The following is a 15,102-nucleotide window of genomic DNA, read 5'->3' as shown; positions in this document are numbered from 1 at the left end:
TATATATGTTATGTTATGCGTTTTTATTAGGCGCACAGATGCTCCAGCAAAGGAGCGTCCTGGCGCCCGACAAGGCAGCTGCACAACACAACGAAACAATAAAACAGACAAATTTAAACTAAGGGAATAAAAAAGTTTTCACCGCACGGCGAAAGGAGAGCAGATCCCTAAGGGCACGAATCGCCGGGGGAAGGGAATTCCAAAGCACCGCCGCACGAACTTGAAAGGAGCGCCCGCCGGCCCTGCTCCGCTTGAAGCGCGGGACAACAGCCAGTTCTAAATCAGCAGATCTTAAAGCTCGGGCTGGAATGTAATGGGCCAAAAGTGTAGCAAGAATCATAGCTGGGGATCCCTTCAGAATCTTATAGGCGACACAGAGGACCTTAAACTGGATCCGCTGAGCCACCGGGAGCCAGTGCAATGAACGCAGAGTACTAGAGGTGGGGCACGATCTAGGCAGTCCTACCACCGATCTTGCTGCGGCATTCTGGATCCGTTGCAGGCGTCCAATCTCTGCCTGGTTCAGGCCTACCAATAGGGAGCTCGCATAATCCAGCCTAGAGATGACAGTGGCTTGGATCATGAGTTGCCTAGTGGAGGCATCAAAGAACTTGAGCACCGGACGGAGCCCGCGCAGGATACCAAAGCAACAGGCCGCCGTACGTTTGGTGTGACAGGCAAATGTAAGGGAAGGGTCCAGCCAGACTCCGAGGTTTTTAAGCTCGGCGACTGGGATGGGAGTAGGGCCCAGATCCCCTGGCCACCATCTCTCTCCCCAAAGTTCTGGTTGTTTGCCAAAAATCATGACCTCGGTCTTACTAGCGTTCAGCTGGAGACAGTTGGACGTCATCCAGCCGGCGACCGCCCGCAGTCCTTGTTGGAACCTGGGGGCATCGACATCGGCATCCCCGCTGATCGTGACCGCTAGCTGGGTATCATCGGCGTATGACACCATTGTCATACCCCATTGCCTGACAACCTCAGCTAGCGGCCTTACGTAAAGATTGAACAACGTAGGGCTCAGCGAGGAGCCTTGGGGGACCCCCAGGCCCAGCGGATGGTAATTGGACTGGTACGGCGGGACGGTCACGATCAAGGCCCGATTGGCTAAAAAGGACCGGAACCATTGGAGAGCGATGCCGGTGACACCAACCTCCTCTAAACCACGCAGAAGGATCGGGTGCGATACGGTATCAAAGGCGGCGCTCAGATCTAATAGCACCAGCGCCGCCGTTTGCCCCGCATCGAGCACGGAGCGAAGATGCTCCACCATATATAGCAGAGCCGTCTCCGTGCTGTGCCCGGCCCTGAACCCATTCTGCGTCATATCGAGGACATCAGCATGAAGTAGATGTTCCGAGAGGACCGCGTTGACATGCGCCTCAGTCACCTTAGCAGGCCACGGTAAGAGTGAGATTGGTCGATAACTCTCGGGCTTACTACCATCCAAGTTAGGTTTCTTAAGAATAGGACGGACCATGGCTCGTTTCCACTTCAGTGGGACTACGCCGGATGTAAGCGACGTATTGATCAAAGAGCATAGTGGTGAGGTGTCATGTACCGCTAAGTCTTTGAACACAGCTGGGCAAAGCGGATCCGCTGGGGACCCCGACTTCACTTGATGAGCCAATTTGTCGAGGCTTTCAGGTGTTAGAGTAGGAAAAGAATGCAACTCCTCTGATGTTAACGGCTTAAGAGGTGGATTAGCCGACGGAGTAGCCACCGGAAAAGCCCGATAAATGGCATTGACCTTTTCCAGAAAGAAATCCGCCAGTTTTTCACAGTGCTCAACAGAGCTCTGGTGGATCGTAGTTACCTTTTTGGCAGTAAGATCTTTCAACACCTTAAAGATAGCCTTAGACGGGTTAGAACTGGTCCTGAATTGTGCGGCATAGAAGGCGGCGCGGGTTCTGCACACTGCCCGGTGATACAGTTTCACCGTGGACAAGTACAGAACTTTCTTCACGCTATTATAGGATTTGCGCCAGGCCCGCTCTGCACGCCTACAAGAAACCTTAAGTGCCCGCAGCGAGTCATCGTACCAAGGGCTGGATTTACCGGGCCCCGTTTTACAGCATACAATGGGGATGAGGGTGTCTAAAGCCCTGGTTACCCAGTTACAAAACCTATCATAGACCTGATCTGCCGACCCAGTTAAGTCAAATGAGTCGGTCGATAAGAGATGGAAAAACTCGTCCAGCTTTAGTTTATTCCAGCGCTGTTTCGGGATAGAACACACCACTGACTTAGGTTGTATAGCCGGTGTAGGGCAGTGGATCTGTATCAAATAATGATCAGTCCATGCCAATGGTGTGAGGCTGGAAATGCAGACTTCCGTAAGGTTGGTAAAAAACGGATCGAGGGTATGGCCCCCTGAGTGGGTGGGCTGTGACACCAGCTGAGTCAGCTGGAGCGCCTCAAGATCTGCCATGAAACTGGACACCGTAGGGCTAGTTAGGTTATCAAAGTGCAGATTTAAATCCCCAATGATGGAGAAGTTGGAGCACCCTGCAGCCAGTTCACTAATGGCGTCTGGTAGTGCCGCTCTAAAAGCCACTTCACTCCCTGGGGGCCGATAGATCAGTAGCCCCGACAGGGTGAAATTAGGCGTAATGGCTACCTTAAACATTGCACTTTCGCAACCAGAAATTCTTTGACCCTGCCAGGTGCACGGATAACAGGACTTAACTGCCAGGGCTATCCCTCCACCTCTAGAAGCTCGGTTAAGAGTGAATACCGAATATTCCGGCGGAAAGGCCAAGTTGACAACGGCCGTATCGGCATCCTGCAGCCAAGTCTCAGTCAGGCAAAATAAGTCTGGAGAGTCGCTGCCTAGCAGGTCGAAAATGTCTAGGTGGTGCTTGACAAGCGACCTAGCGTTTAGATTCCAAATGCTGATAAAGGGCTGTGGACTAACAGCCACAGTGCTGTCATCCATACCGCCCCTACTTAAGGGGGCAGAAAGAGTGAAACATCCGCACCCGCACGTAAAAGGGATCCACCCGAGGCGTGCCACAGATCCCCCGTGACTGATTGATGGCAACAAGTCTATCTCTCGTATAGCACAGGATTATGGCCAGGAGAACAGCCAGAAGCAGAGTCAGAGTCCAGCCACATCCAGCGCGTCCTGTCGCGGACGGGCGCAGACGGGCAGGACTCTGGCACGACTCCGGCCACGCGAGGGCACGCCCGCTACGCGATCCCGCTACGCTAGGGGAGGAGCATTAAGTAGGCGTCCCCTCGCTGGCTCATGCGCAGTCAAGCGCTGGCGGAAGGAAGCTACTCTGCCCCTCTCAAAAATGGCGACCCACCCCAGGTACCAAGCCCGCCAAGCGGCGGTGAGGGACACAGTTTAAGGTGCAGGTAAGGGGGATTTTAAAACCCAGCAGTCTACTAACCGCTAACACACAAACGATAAGTAAATAACAATTTTAAAACTGCAAACACGCCAAACGCTCCTGCATCAAGTCCAAATATATATGGACTTTCTGTATAAGAATAATACGGTATGCAATGAACCCAATTGTATATGTCCATGTCTAATGCTGATAATAAAAAGATTTTCAAAAAAAAAAATGATCGCACTGGATGCTGAAAAAGCATTTGACAGGGTATCATGGGCCTTCCTCGAACTATGAATGCAGACATTCGGACTAGGAGCCAACTACAGAAGGATGGTAATGGCACTATATAACGAACCAAAGGCCCGGGTGTTAGTAAACGGTAGCACATCCGAACCATTAACTCTGGGGAGAGGAACAAGGCAAGGGTGCCCCCTGTCCCCAGCACTATTCCTACTCACGCTAGAGCCACTACTCGCCATGATCAGGATCAACACCGACATAAAAGGTATACCAATAAAGGGAGAGACTGCCAAACTATCAGCCTATGCTGATGATATTCCAATTACAACTGAGAACCCTGCCACATCGATAGGGGCCCTTATGGGCACCATCGAGGAATACGCCAAAGTCTCAGGTTACAAACTAAACAAGGACAAGTCGGAATGCAAACCCATGAATGTCCACACCACCAGCGCAGTACTACATGGCAAAAGAAGCCCCTGAAATACCTGGGCCTTTATTTTGACAGGGATCTTAAGGCTACGCTAGACCATAATGAAGTCACCCTACTCAAGAAAATCAAAGAGAAACTGAACTCTTGGTCTCCCAAGTTCATCAGCTGGTGGGGTAGAGTAGAAGCTTTCAAAATGATGGTAACCCCCATGGTGAACTACATGCTCAGTATGCTGCCCCTCATGGCTACAGAAGACTTTCATAAACAACTCGATAACATGACGAACAAATTCATCTGGAAAGACAAAAAAAAACAGGATTAGCCTGCAAAAGCTAAGACTAAGCAAAAATTTAGGTGGGCTCAACATCACAAACTTTAAAACTTATCAAACAGCATGCCTAGCTAAACAGGGAGGGTACTGGCTCACACCGGCCTCTGACTATACACCAGTGTGGCTTTCCCTAGAGAGAGCTTCCCTAGACTGCTTAGATCCCATTGCCATGCTCACGGCCAATAAACACCCGAAAGCCAACAACACCATAATCAAAAACACCAAGACAGCCCTTCTCAAGGTTGACAAAAAGATGGAGCAAAGCATCAAAAACACAAAGTGGGAATCGATCTGGTTCAACGCTAGGATAAAATACAAGGATAAGATGCTAGATAGGAAGGCCTGGTACGGGAGGGGGATCTCTACCCCCATACAACTAGAAAAGAGCGACACACCACTAACTTTCGACACCCTGAAACACCTGCACAATCTACCAGATATCAAATTTTTTGGGATCCTAAAAATCAAAGCTGCACTAACGAGAGCAAACCTTGGTAAGGGAGTCCCATCTATCATACAATACATGGGAAACCTAAACAAGATAGGACACCAGACATCCCACCTATATAAACTCCTCTGCCCCACATCATCGAACCTAAATGCCAAAACGCTAGAGGTCTGGGAAACGCTACACAACAGGAAGTTCAGTCAGAAAGAAAAACACCACCTGTGGGCCTCAGCATCCAAGAACAAAGTAATCCCCCAACTAGCACAAACCAAATACTGGCTACTCCACAAAGTGTACTGGACCCCGGCCCGCCTAGCGCCAGTCGGAGTTCTCGAGAAATTGACGTATGCTGGAACTGCGGTAAAAAAAGAAAAGACGACCTCGCACACCTGATCTCTCACTGCGCCAAGGTTAGGACATTCTGCTGGGGGAAAAGTGTGGGACCTCATTAACAAGGTAGTGGGGCATAACATTCAACCAAACTTCGTGGGGATAACAACCGCATTGATGATGCCTGAACTCTAATCTACAGAGGACAGGGACCTGGTCGACCTTCTACTCACAGCGGCGGTCAAGACAATACTAACAAACTGGAAGGACACAGGGAAGGCGACCTTCAAGGTATGGATCAACTGGGTGACCTTCCTCAGGGGGCGGATAACATGACAGCAAAGGTTTCATTTCTTTTCAAACAACATTGGTCCCGTGCATACAGGAGATTAGAGAACAAATAAAATATAGACAGAGTCAATCTATATTTAGAGAGACATGTCCAGCCGGACAGTGGTCTTTCAGAGTTTTTACTCAAGTTACATGTAGTTAAATCACACTGAGTACCTTCCACAAGTCAGCCAGTGTGGAACACAAGCCTGTGCCCAGCACTTACAGAACGGGTACAAAGGTTAGATGTAGAAAGCAAAGAAGGGCTTTATAAGGCAAAGCAAGTATCTCCGACATGAATACAATTGTACAGAGTATAACAACTAAGCACCTTAACCCCTTCGACGCTGATGACGAGCTGGGCTCGTCATGGCGTAGCCTCCTCGCACGCTGATGACGAGCCCAGCTCGTCACGTAAAGTGCGTTTCCGCAAAACCCAGCGTGCGAGCGGAATTCCGCTAGCGCGCATGGTGTTAAAACACATAGTAATCACGTTTATAAGTTTTGGTGCTTTAAAAGGTCGACGGCGTTTCGGACCCCTAGTAAATCACGGGGTCCATCATCAGGAAAATTTCAATGAAAGCCTTAAATGATTTAGCCTCTAAATGCCAAGTTGCCTCGGAGGGTAGAGGCCGGATATAGAGTGACCGCCCACAATCGGGCAGCAGTAGCCGCGGTACTCGGTGGTATCCGTCGGCAGCCAGGGGACCGTGTCAGTCGGGTCACTCTTGCTTCCATCCACACACAAGGCAAGAGTGGAAATGTGGGCCTCTCTAGACAAGATTCTGAAAACCCACAAACCCCCCTAGATAACACACAGAAGAGCCCGCAGGCTCTGAAGGCTTGGCGCTCAACTGCCGGAACACTTACTCGACCTAACCCCCCCCCCCCCTCCCCTCACCCCCCCCCTCTCTCTCTGCCACTTCCCCCTTCGTCTTCTTACCTTCTTTTCCTCTTCTGGAGGGTAAAACAACACTAAGAGTAACTTGGTACGCCGAACATTTGATCGAGGAACAGCTGCCTAACAGACCATTAACCATTGATGTCACGTCTATTGTAACCCCAACGGCGTCTGAACTTACATGCTTTACCCTCACTATACTGGTACTGTACTGTATATAAAATAATCTTGTAATAAAATATCTTGAACTGAAAAAAAAATTACAAAAATTCTGTGATTCTGGACAATCCCCGTGCCTACTAAAAAAAATAACATGATCGTTGTCTTTCTGTAATTTAACTGGTGCCAATGTAAAACGCTCCAATATAGTCGGGTAAAGTTCGCGCAGTACAGAATAGAAAAAAAATGTATTTAAAACGTGAACCGCTGCAGAGTTAAGATTTTTTTTCCCACCCCGAGGGTGACAGCATAAACGGAGAGCTCGATGTGACCTTTAGCACCTGCTTTTTAAAAGTGCTTCGCAAGACCCGGCCCACTTAAAGTAATCCCCGTACAGTGATATATGCGCATTAGCAGTGAAGGCACATGACACCTGTGACTGAGCAACCATTTCCAAACATCTGACTTCCGGATGGGGCTTCATGTGCTACCGAGACTTTCCGTGCAGCATGTGCCAGACGAGACCATGACCCAGAGCGGGGCAGGCTTTGGGGAGGGACTTGTGAATTGACAGGAGGCGGAGGCGGAGGCGGCAACAAAGAGCCAGATATCTGCTCACGCGGGTAAAGGGAGGCTATACTGCAGATGGGTACGGAGCAGCGAGACCAGAGAGAGGCGGAGGATGGCAGCGCAGCACGTGAGTGCTTCCGCGTTCCGCGCCGCCTGTTTAAGGGGGCGTGCAATGTGCTCATCAACCCCGTGCGTGTAAAGCTGCCTGTGAAGGAGCGTAGCACATGGCCCTAGAGCTTAGTTAGCCCGCCGCACACCAGGGTCGCTGTGTATTTTCTACTCTTTGTTGTCACCAGTCGCTACAGACCAGGGAGGGGTGGGTGCGGGGTTAGCTGTAGTCAGGTGCGGGAGGCAGCTTGGTGACGTGAGGCGGGCACTCCTGGCTATGGCGTAACGGAGGAGGCGGGTGGGCGCCTCAATGTAAACAAGCTATCTACTCCCGTTTCCAGCTTATTGTGAAACCGTGCTTTTCCGTGATCCACCGCCCTCGAAAGAAAGCTTGCGTGGCTGAACGAGGACGACAATGTTCTGCTGCAGGCTTCACAGTCTTTCTGACCCTACGCGACCCTCGTAGCTGTCATCTTCCTCGTGACAGTTACAATAGGCAGGTTTATTTGTCCAACTAACTGTATCTGGCATGCTGGGACTTGTAGTTTTATTTTTGCTCTATAATTAGTTCTAGCTACAATTCCCAACATGCTTTGTGGTTACCTGCAAGAACAGCGCAATCATAGGTTTTCCCCCTCGACGTTGGGGGAAGTTGCCAATAGTGGAGTGGACTTATCATACCCGACTTGATATACACATTACGCATGTTTATATATTATTTCAATTTTTTGGACAAATCACTGACTTAACACAAACTGGTCACTAACGTTCTATTTCCAGGTTTTCAGAATATTTTCCTACCTTGTCATTCAAATGATTAACAATGGAAACAACCCCTAACCGCAACATTAAGACATTGTCAAATTAAGTTTAAAATGTGAGAAGCGACTGTAGCGTCCTCCCCAGCCCCAACATACAAAGGAATATGCCACACACGGAGATCTGGACTGTGCATCTTTATTCCTCAGCATACATCACACACTGCTTTCTCATTACGTCATAACCGTTAATAACACTTTGACACCTCCCAGCAAGTTATGTAATTCCTTGTAAATTTCGGCCAGAACAGCAAGGGTCCTAGCGGTCACAGTCTTGCAACACTACATCTCTTCAATTGTTAAAATGTACAAACAATAGTCACATCAAATTTTTTCAATAAGGTGTTGAGGTACTCGCACTAGTCGGCCAGATTGAGTGGTATGAGTTGGGTGAAATGCACTCTGATTTTTCACTAATGGCACAGGTTCCAATGCTTGATCTGGACAGTCAAGCGGGGTCGCCTTTTTCATGATCGCAGGAGCTGACAACCGTTGAGGTAGGTACTTAAAGTGTGACAAGTCCCGTGTGATGGACTTTGCAGGCCACTGCACTGCCACCATATGTCCTTTGCACGTCACAATCCTCAAAGGATTGACAGCAAACGGGGTGCCCGTTTTCCGCTTTAGTTTCTGCTTAACTAAGACCCAATCACCTATATCGAAGGCTGTTTCTTGCGCTCTTAACGGACGATTGGCATGTTTTCATCTGGCACTTCAGAGAAGTGTCTGTGACATGAACCTTATCCTCATTCAAGGATCGGTCCACTGTCAACGGGGGCAGATTGGTTCTGATGGCTCTCGCCAATAGTAAGATGATGGGACTCTCACCAGTTGTGGAGTGAGGAGTTGACCCATAGGCACTGAGGCCTGGTTTAACTTGATTCCCTCAATTGATGCTAGTTGAATCACCTGTTGATTGCACCATCAATTGTTCCACAACACCATTAGCTTGGTCGCACAGAGGTGTGTGCTTTTGATGCTTGATATTTAGTCTGACCAGATTGTCCATGAATTATTTGCTATTGAATGGCAGATCATTGTCAGATTTGATAATAGCAGGGATACCCCACCACCTTGCCATGGGTAGTTGATAACTCCTCTACCAAAGGAAAGCGTGAACAGTCATCGACGATTACCAAGAGGTGATGTCCGTTCTGTAAAGGCAAGCATAAACCAATAGCTGTTCTTACCCACGCAAGTGTATAAACGTCAGACATTCTGAATGGGTGCTCCGTCATTTTGGGAGAAAAGCAGTTGCAAAGATGACACTTAGTTCCCTCTCCACTTGCTCATCTGGGTGTAGGAACCACCCTGTCTCTGAGTGCTCTTTTGGTGGCTAGTTCAGTGACTTTCTGTCTTAGACTCTCAGGTTTGATGATCTGTGAGCCTCTCCAGAAAACACCTTCCTTGGTAACGGACAGTTCATCCTGTACATTTTTTAAATTCAACCTTGTCAGCAAAAGGTCAAGCATGCTTCTTCCATGACTGATTTGAAATGATGTATTTGAGGATAAACATGTTCTTATCAGCATTAGTAGCAGCAATGAGATATTCAATGGACAGGGCTGCCGATGAGGTGGACCTCACAATGAAGTTACTGTACTTTCCCCCTGTTTTAGATGCCGAACTGTGCCAGACAGGCTTCGACGGGCTTAAGCCACTATGTGTCTCACAGCATTCGAATGGCCATTTTGTTGAGCAAGGATTGCCCCCAGCCCCACTGGGCTTTCATCAACCATGATCTCAGTATGTAACTTGGGGTCAAAATAGGCCATCTCGGTTGCATTTTCAATCACATGTTTTATTCTTTTGAAGATTTGATCCCATTCAGCAGCCCTCTATCAAGGGACATCTCCTTTTTGTCAGGTCTCTCAATGGGGCACTCATAGTAGCAAAGTTACGAATGTACCTTGAGCAATAACTCTCAATGCCTACTAAGGATCGCAGCATGGTGACATTTTGCGGGGGTAGGGGCAGGTTGCTCATAGTGCTCGCATTTTATCTGGTTCAGGAGTCATTCCCCCATCAAAGAATATGTGCCCAAAGAATTTCAGTTTGGGCTTGTGAAACTCACACTTTGATGCATGTAGAGTGAGACCTGCATCCGCAAGTAACTAGCACACTTGCGTAAGAGCCTTGTCATGCTCCTTTTTCGTTGTACCAAATAGCAGTCGGTCACCATTGTAATTAAAAGCATGCTTGACATATAACATCCTGAAATATTTCTGTAGCTGACGACACTTCAAAATATAACCTCTTTTGTCTTAAAAAACCAAAATGACTCGGAAAATTAGTGATGCACCTGCAGTTTTCTTAGAACTCGTTGATGGTATCCCTTGTTCAGGTCAAGATGGGCTAAGACTTTGGCACAGTTTAGTTGCATGATCATGTCATATATGTGTGGACCATCATGTCTTTCTCATTAGATTCCTTTGTTGGCCTAGCACATATCAACACAGATGCGCTCTGGAGCCTCAATGTCCTTTTTGGGCTCCACCCCTATGAGCGAGACCCATGGCGTAGGGCCGGTGGAGCGCTCAATGATATCATGCTTCAACTACATTTCTAGTTCTTTCTCAGCAGCATCCTGCATGTGGAAAGCGACTTTGAAGTGCCGCTGCGCAACAGGGCAGACGCCCTCATTGATGTGAGATCACACTTTCATCATCTTGAGCCTACTGGGCTATAAAATAACAACACAAACTGACTCTCAACTTCAGATTGAGTGTAGAGGTTGTAATTGAGAGATATCAGTCCCATGACAGCGGCAGTGGCAAAACTGAGTAGGCATGCACTGGATGAGGCTTCTTGAAGAACGTAAATTGGAGCTTACACCAATACGGTTTTGTGTTTCATTGTCGCTGTGAATTATTCTTGACTCTGCAACGGTTTAGACGCAGCCCACATGTATACTTTTGTGTTTGACGGGTTGAGACTTGGCACAGGAGAGAGGCTGTTTAACTTTTCAGCCGGAATGATGTTAATCTATGCAGCACTGTCTATGATAAAGGTTATGGGGTTGTTGACCTTTATTGTAATCTTGGTGCCATGTCCAAATGAATTCTGTTGTTTCGTGTGGTGGTTCTCCGTTGTCTTTTTTTCTTCTTTGCAAACAGCCAAACCTACATGTGTCTGCCGTTCCTTGGTTGATGCCGTCAATGCACATCCATCTTCTTCATTGGCACTCGATAAGGACGTCGAGGAGCCTTTGTACGATGAGCATGATAATGATCGACTTTGTCTGGTTTCTACTTGTCGTAACTAATGTTGCTTTTTGGGTTTGGCGAGAATGCTTCTGGAATCGTGTGGTGTCCATTTTCTGTTCTCGCTTTGACATAGCTAGTTTCTCTACTGCTTTGCAAAACATTATGAAGTGGTTTTCTTTGCAGCAACCTTTGCACGTTTGTCCTATCGCTGGACATTTGCCTTCATGGAGAAATGAAAACCTACATCGGGAACACAACCTTTTCTTCTTTGAAAGTGCCGACTTGCATGCATCTACCTTGTGCTTGCTTTTCATGAACAATGCTAATTAATATTTTTCCACTATTCCAGCTTCCATATCAGCGGCTTGTCAATTTACTCCTTCCTCAGCTTTTGCCACCATTAGTACTTTCTCTAAGCTGAATGTCTCTTTCAACATGCGTCTTCTGAAAGACAGCCATCAATAACTCAGAGACGTGTGGCATCTTCATCATTGAAATCACTAAACTTGTAGAGTTTGAGAAGCACATCAAGTCTCTCAACAAACTCGGACATCGTTTAACCTGCTTGCTGTCTTGCTTGGTTGAAAATGTAACTTTTACAGTCTACATTTGGGATTGGATTGAACTTGGTTTCTAATGCTTCATTGATTTCACAGTATGATACTGCATCAGCTTGTGATATTTTCTTTATCACTTCTTTCACTCCATCACCAGCAAGGTTCTTTAGGTACTTAATTATTTTCTTATTGTCTGCCAATATTCTGCTTCTTCGCTGTGTCGAATGGTGGTGGTGGTTTCATGAGTGCGGCTACACCATATTTCACGCTCAATTTTGCAGCCATGGAAACATTTTACAATTGCGAAAGACTTTCGGTGCACTGGATGCTACTTGCCGCTGTGCATTCATTGGCGGCTCAACCGGGCCTGGTCGTTGCACCCGATTCGAGATCTTGCCTTAAGCTTTTCGCTTTGTATCGATGATGGCTCTGTGTTATGATGTGGTGCAATATCTCTTCTCTTGGCCTTACCAAGGGTTTTCTTGTGAGCTTCAAAAGTGTTTCTCTGCACGGCCTTCAACCTCTTTGTATGGCTGGATCGGGGATTCGACTCCACACATGCCAACTTCGAACTGCTTATTATCAACTGAGGCACATGTGGCATGCACAAGCAGTTTGCAGTAGCGTTGCAAACTCTCAGGGAGAGCAGTCTAGTTTCTTCGGAGCACTGATTCCCCCGACCCCCATCCTACTCATTGCCAGTTGTAGCGACTTTTCCAGCCCCGGGAGCATGCAAAGCAATACGCTACACACAGAGCCCTGGATTATATGTCTTTATTCCTCAGAATACAAATACACACTGCTCTCTCTTCACGTCATAACCATTGATAACCACACCTCGCAAGTTACCTAATTACTTGTTGAGTCCGCCCAGAATTGTAAGGGTCCTAGTGCACATAGTCTCACAACACTATAGCGGCCATGGAGCTGTATGGTAAATTCCTTATGTAGAAATTGTTACCCCAAGAATTCAGATTTAATGCATTTATTTAAGGTTCAGTGGTGATGCGTTGCTAGATTGGTCAGTCAAGTAAATACAGCAAGCAATTACAAGGAATATAAAGTTCTCTCTAATTATTTGTAATGCCATTTTAATAATGCCACCGGAAGCGAAGTTGTGACCTTGGACAGTAGTAATATCATATGAAGTTATATTACTGAAAAGAGTAAACCATTGTTGAAACACATGTACAGCAAGGAATTAAATAATACACAGTTCTTACTAAAATGTAAACGCATAAAAAATTGTGCTACATATTGAATCTGGGTGCGACGGAGCACTCCAATAACCTCTCATACAGAATTTAGTGTGGAAAAGTCCTTATTAATGGCTCCGGTGTACATCAGAACCATAAACCACCCTGATCTGTAGTCTATCAACAAGCTGAGAGCCTCATTATAGTATAAAAGACAACCCAAAAATGTTCCCAAATCATGTGCCTTTTCCTTACCCAGCCCCTAAAGCTATAGCTTTATTCAATAACTTATCAATATAAACCTTACAATTCCTGGTGAATGAACTGTCAACTCTCTGAAACCCCCTGCTATTCCCACTCCCCTCTCTCCCCTCCCCCCACAATATTTTTCATCCACCACAAACTGCACTGAACAACTTTCTTTTTCTGATACTTCCTGCTAAGCCCCCCCTCAGAAAAACCTTTTTAGAAGGCGTTTTTCTGCCACCGCAATAGTTCTCTTGCGACATCTTCACTCCCATGTGCACTGCCAAATGCTTCCCTCATTTAGATTAAATCCAAATACGCATTCATTATGAATAAGTGAATCCCGTCCCTTCTAACACGAAATTGCTGCTGTTTGTATTTTAGGGCTGGGTGAGTTATCCTGCAGACCACTTGTTCTTGGCAGAACTTTCTCATCTCTCTATTCAGCTTTCTTGCTACTCTGTCAATGGCTGTAGGCTTTACCATCCTCCTCTATTCATGACGGGGTATCAATTACATCCATAATATGAAGTTGCCAGCCCACTATATCTTTATCTCCGCCTAGTCATTCTTCATTGCCTTTATAAGAGCCAGCTGTTTTAGCCCCACTAAATCATATTACCCCAGATGCCCTACCAAAATATAAGGGCATGCCTCCCAGTCCAGCATTGTGTTAAACGTGGGCAACAAATCTTGTCATTTCCTACCTCCTTCACCCCACCATCTTGCATGCAATGTCTTTTCCTCAAACAGCATTTGCTTCCTTATGGCTGCTTGTTTCTCTGCCCCCCTGAGGAACAAGTGCCCACAAATCCAGATGAACTCCCTTCCCCATGCAGGGTTGAGAGTCAACCATTGAAAACAAACAACGACCTTTTGAGCCCTCCCTCAAAATTCCCTAAATACTTCCTGCATGTTTCTCCTGTAACAGTTAGACAGCCACCTTCTCAACTTCTAAATGCTGTCGGCCGACCAACCATGTCTCCCCACCTCTGTAGCTGCCCTTATTTTAAAAGTGTGGGTACTAGATTCCTACCCTGGTAAAACCGAACTCCCTCAGCACCTTCCTCAATACTAGCAACAAATGCAAATTGGTAACCCATGATCCATTCGGATGCCTGAATACATCCCCTCCTTGGTCCTTACCCCCTTTAACAAATACTTCCCCCAATAAACTTCAAAAACATGATACTGGGTGAGTCTTCAAATGCAATGATGTCCCCTACGCCCTCTGATCCATCTTTGAACTTAATCGATATCCCATCCCTTGAATTCTGTCTTCTGCCCGCATGCCTACCCTGACCTCTTTTGTCGAGCAATTCAGAGACCAAGAAGCCCCTAAAAATACCAAGACATTTGTGCCTCAAAAAATACCATCTCTCCTTCCCCTCTGTAAACATTTGGCAACGTCGTCATAACCTTCCGAAACACGGCCCGATTCAGATGTTTCTGCACCTTTCCACCATTCCCTGTTTCCAAAATCCTGGCCCTCAGTAAACCCCAACAATGGCGTACAGCTCCCTAGCAATTTTCTGAAAATGGCAACTCCTCCAACTTTACCAATATGGTTATTTAGGATAAGCCTTTGTCAATCAGTGACGTAATAAAGTTTACCACGTCTTTGGTTCTTCTTTGCCTGTCCAACAGGTACAACCTCTACTCTGCACCCTGAATGCAAGCACTCCTTCGATGCCTGCGTGTGCACTTTTCTCGTTGACTCTGCCAACAACCCTATTCGCAATTTCAATATCCTCATTCCTCTATCTACCATAGACTCTGTCATCTGCATGTTCTCCCTGTCTGCTCCCTAGGCAAGCCCACAGAACCTCCACTATTGTCTTGCAGCCTGTCCAGCTTAACTGGCGTATTAGCTCTTTCTGATAGA

General features: G+C 47.0%; 1 protein-coding gene across 1 annotated transcript in view; it reads left to right on the top strand.

Moving 5' to 3' along the window:
- The first annotated feature begins 6,944 nt into the window (after nucleotides 1-6,944).
- The window catches only part of TMEM192 (transmembrane protein 192), a 528,270-nt gene continuing 520,112 nt past the window's right edge, over nucleotides 6,945-15,102 (top strand). The window contains exon 1 of the mRNA XM_086962393.1: nucleotides 6,945-7,213. Coding sequence (XP_086818519.1) covers nucleotides 7,199-7,213 — 15 coding nt within the window. The 5' untranslated portion in view covers nucleotides 6,945-7,198. The remainder of the gene's footprint in view (nucleotides 7,214-15,102) is intronic.

This window comes from Lissotriton vulgaris, chromosome 3_1 (genome assembly GCF_964263255.1).
Source record: "Lissotriton vulgaris chromosome 3_1, aLisVul1.2, whole genome shotgun sequence".
Taxonomy (NCBI): domain Eukaryota; kingdom Metazoa; phylum Chordata; class Amphibia; order Caudata; family Salamandridae; genus Lissotriton; species Lissotriton vulgaris.
Note: the sequence above shows the minus strand (reverse complement) of the source record. Positions and strands in the feature narration are given on the sequence as shown.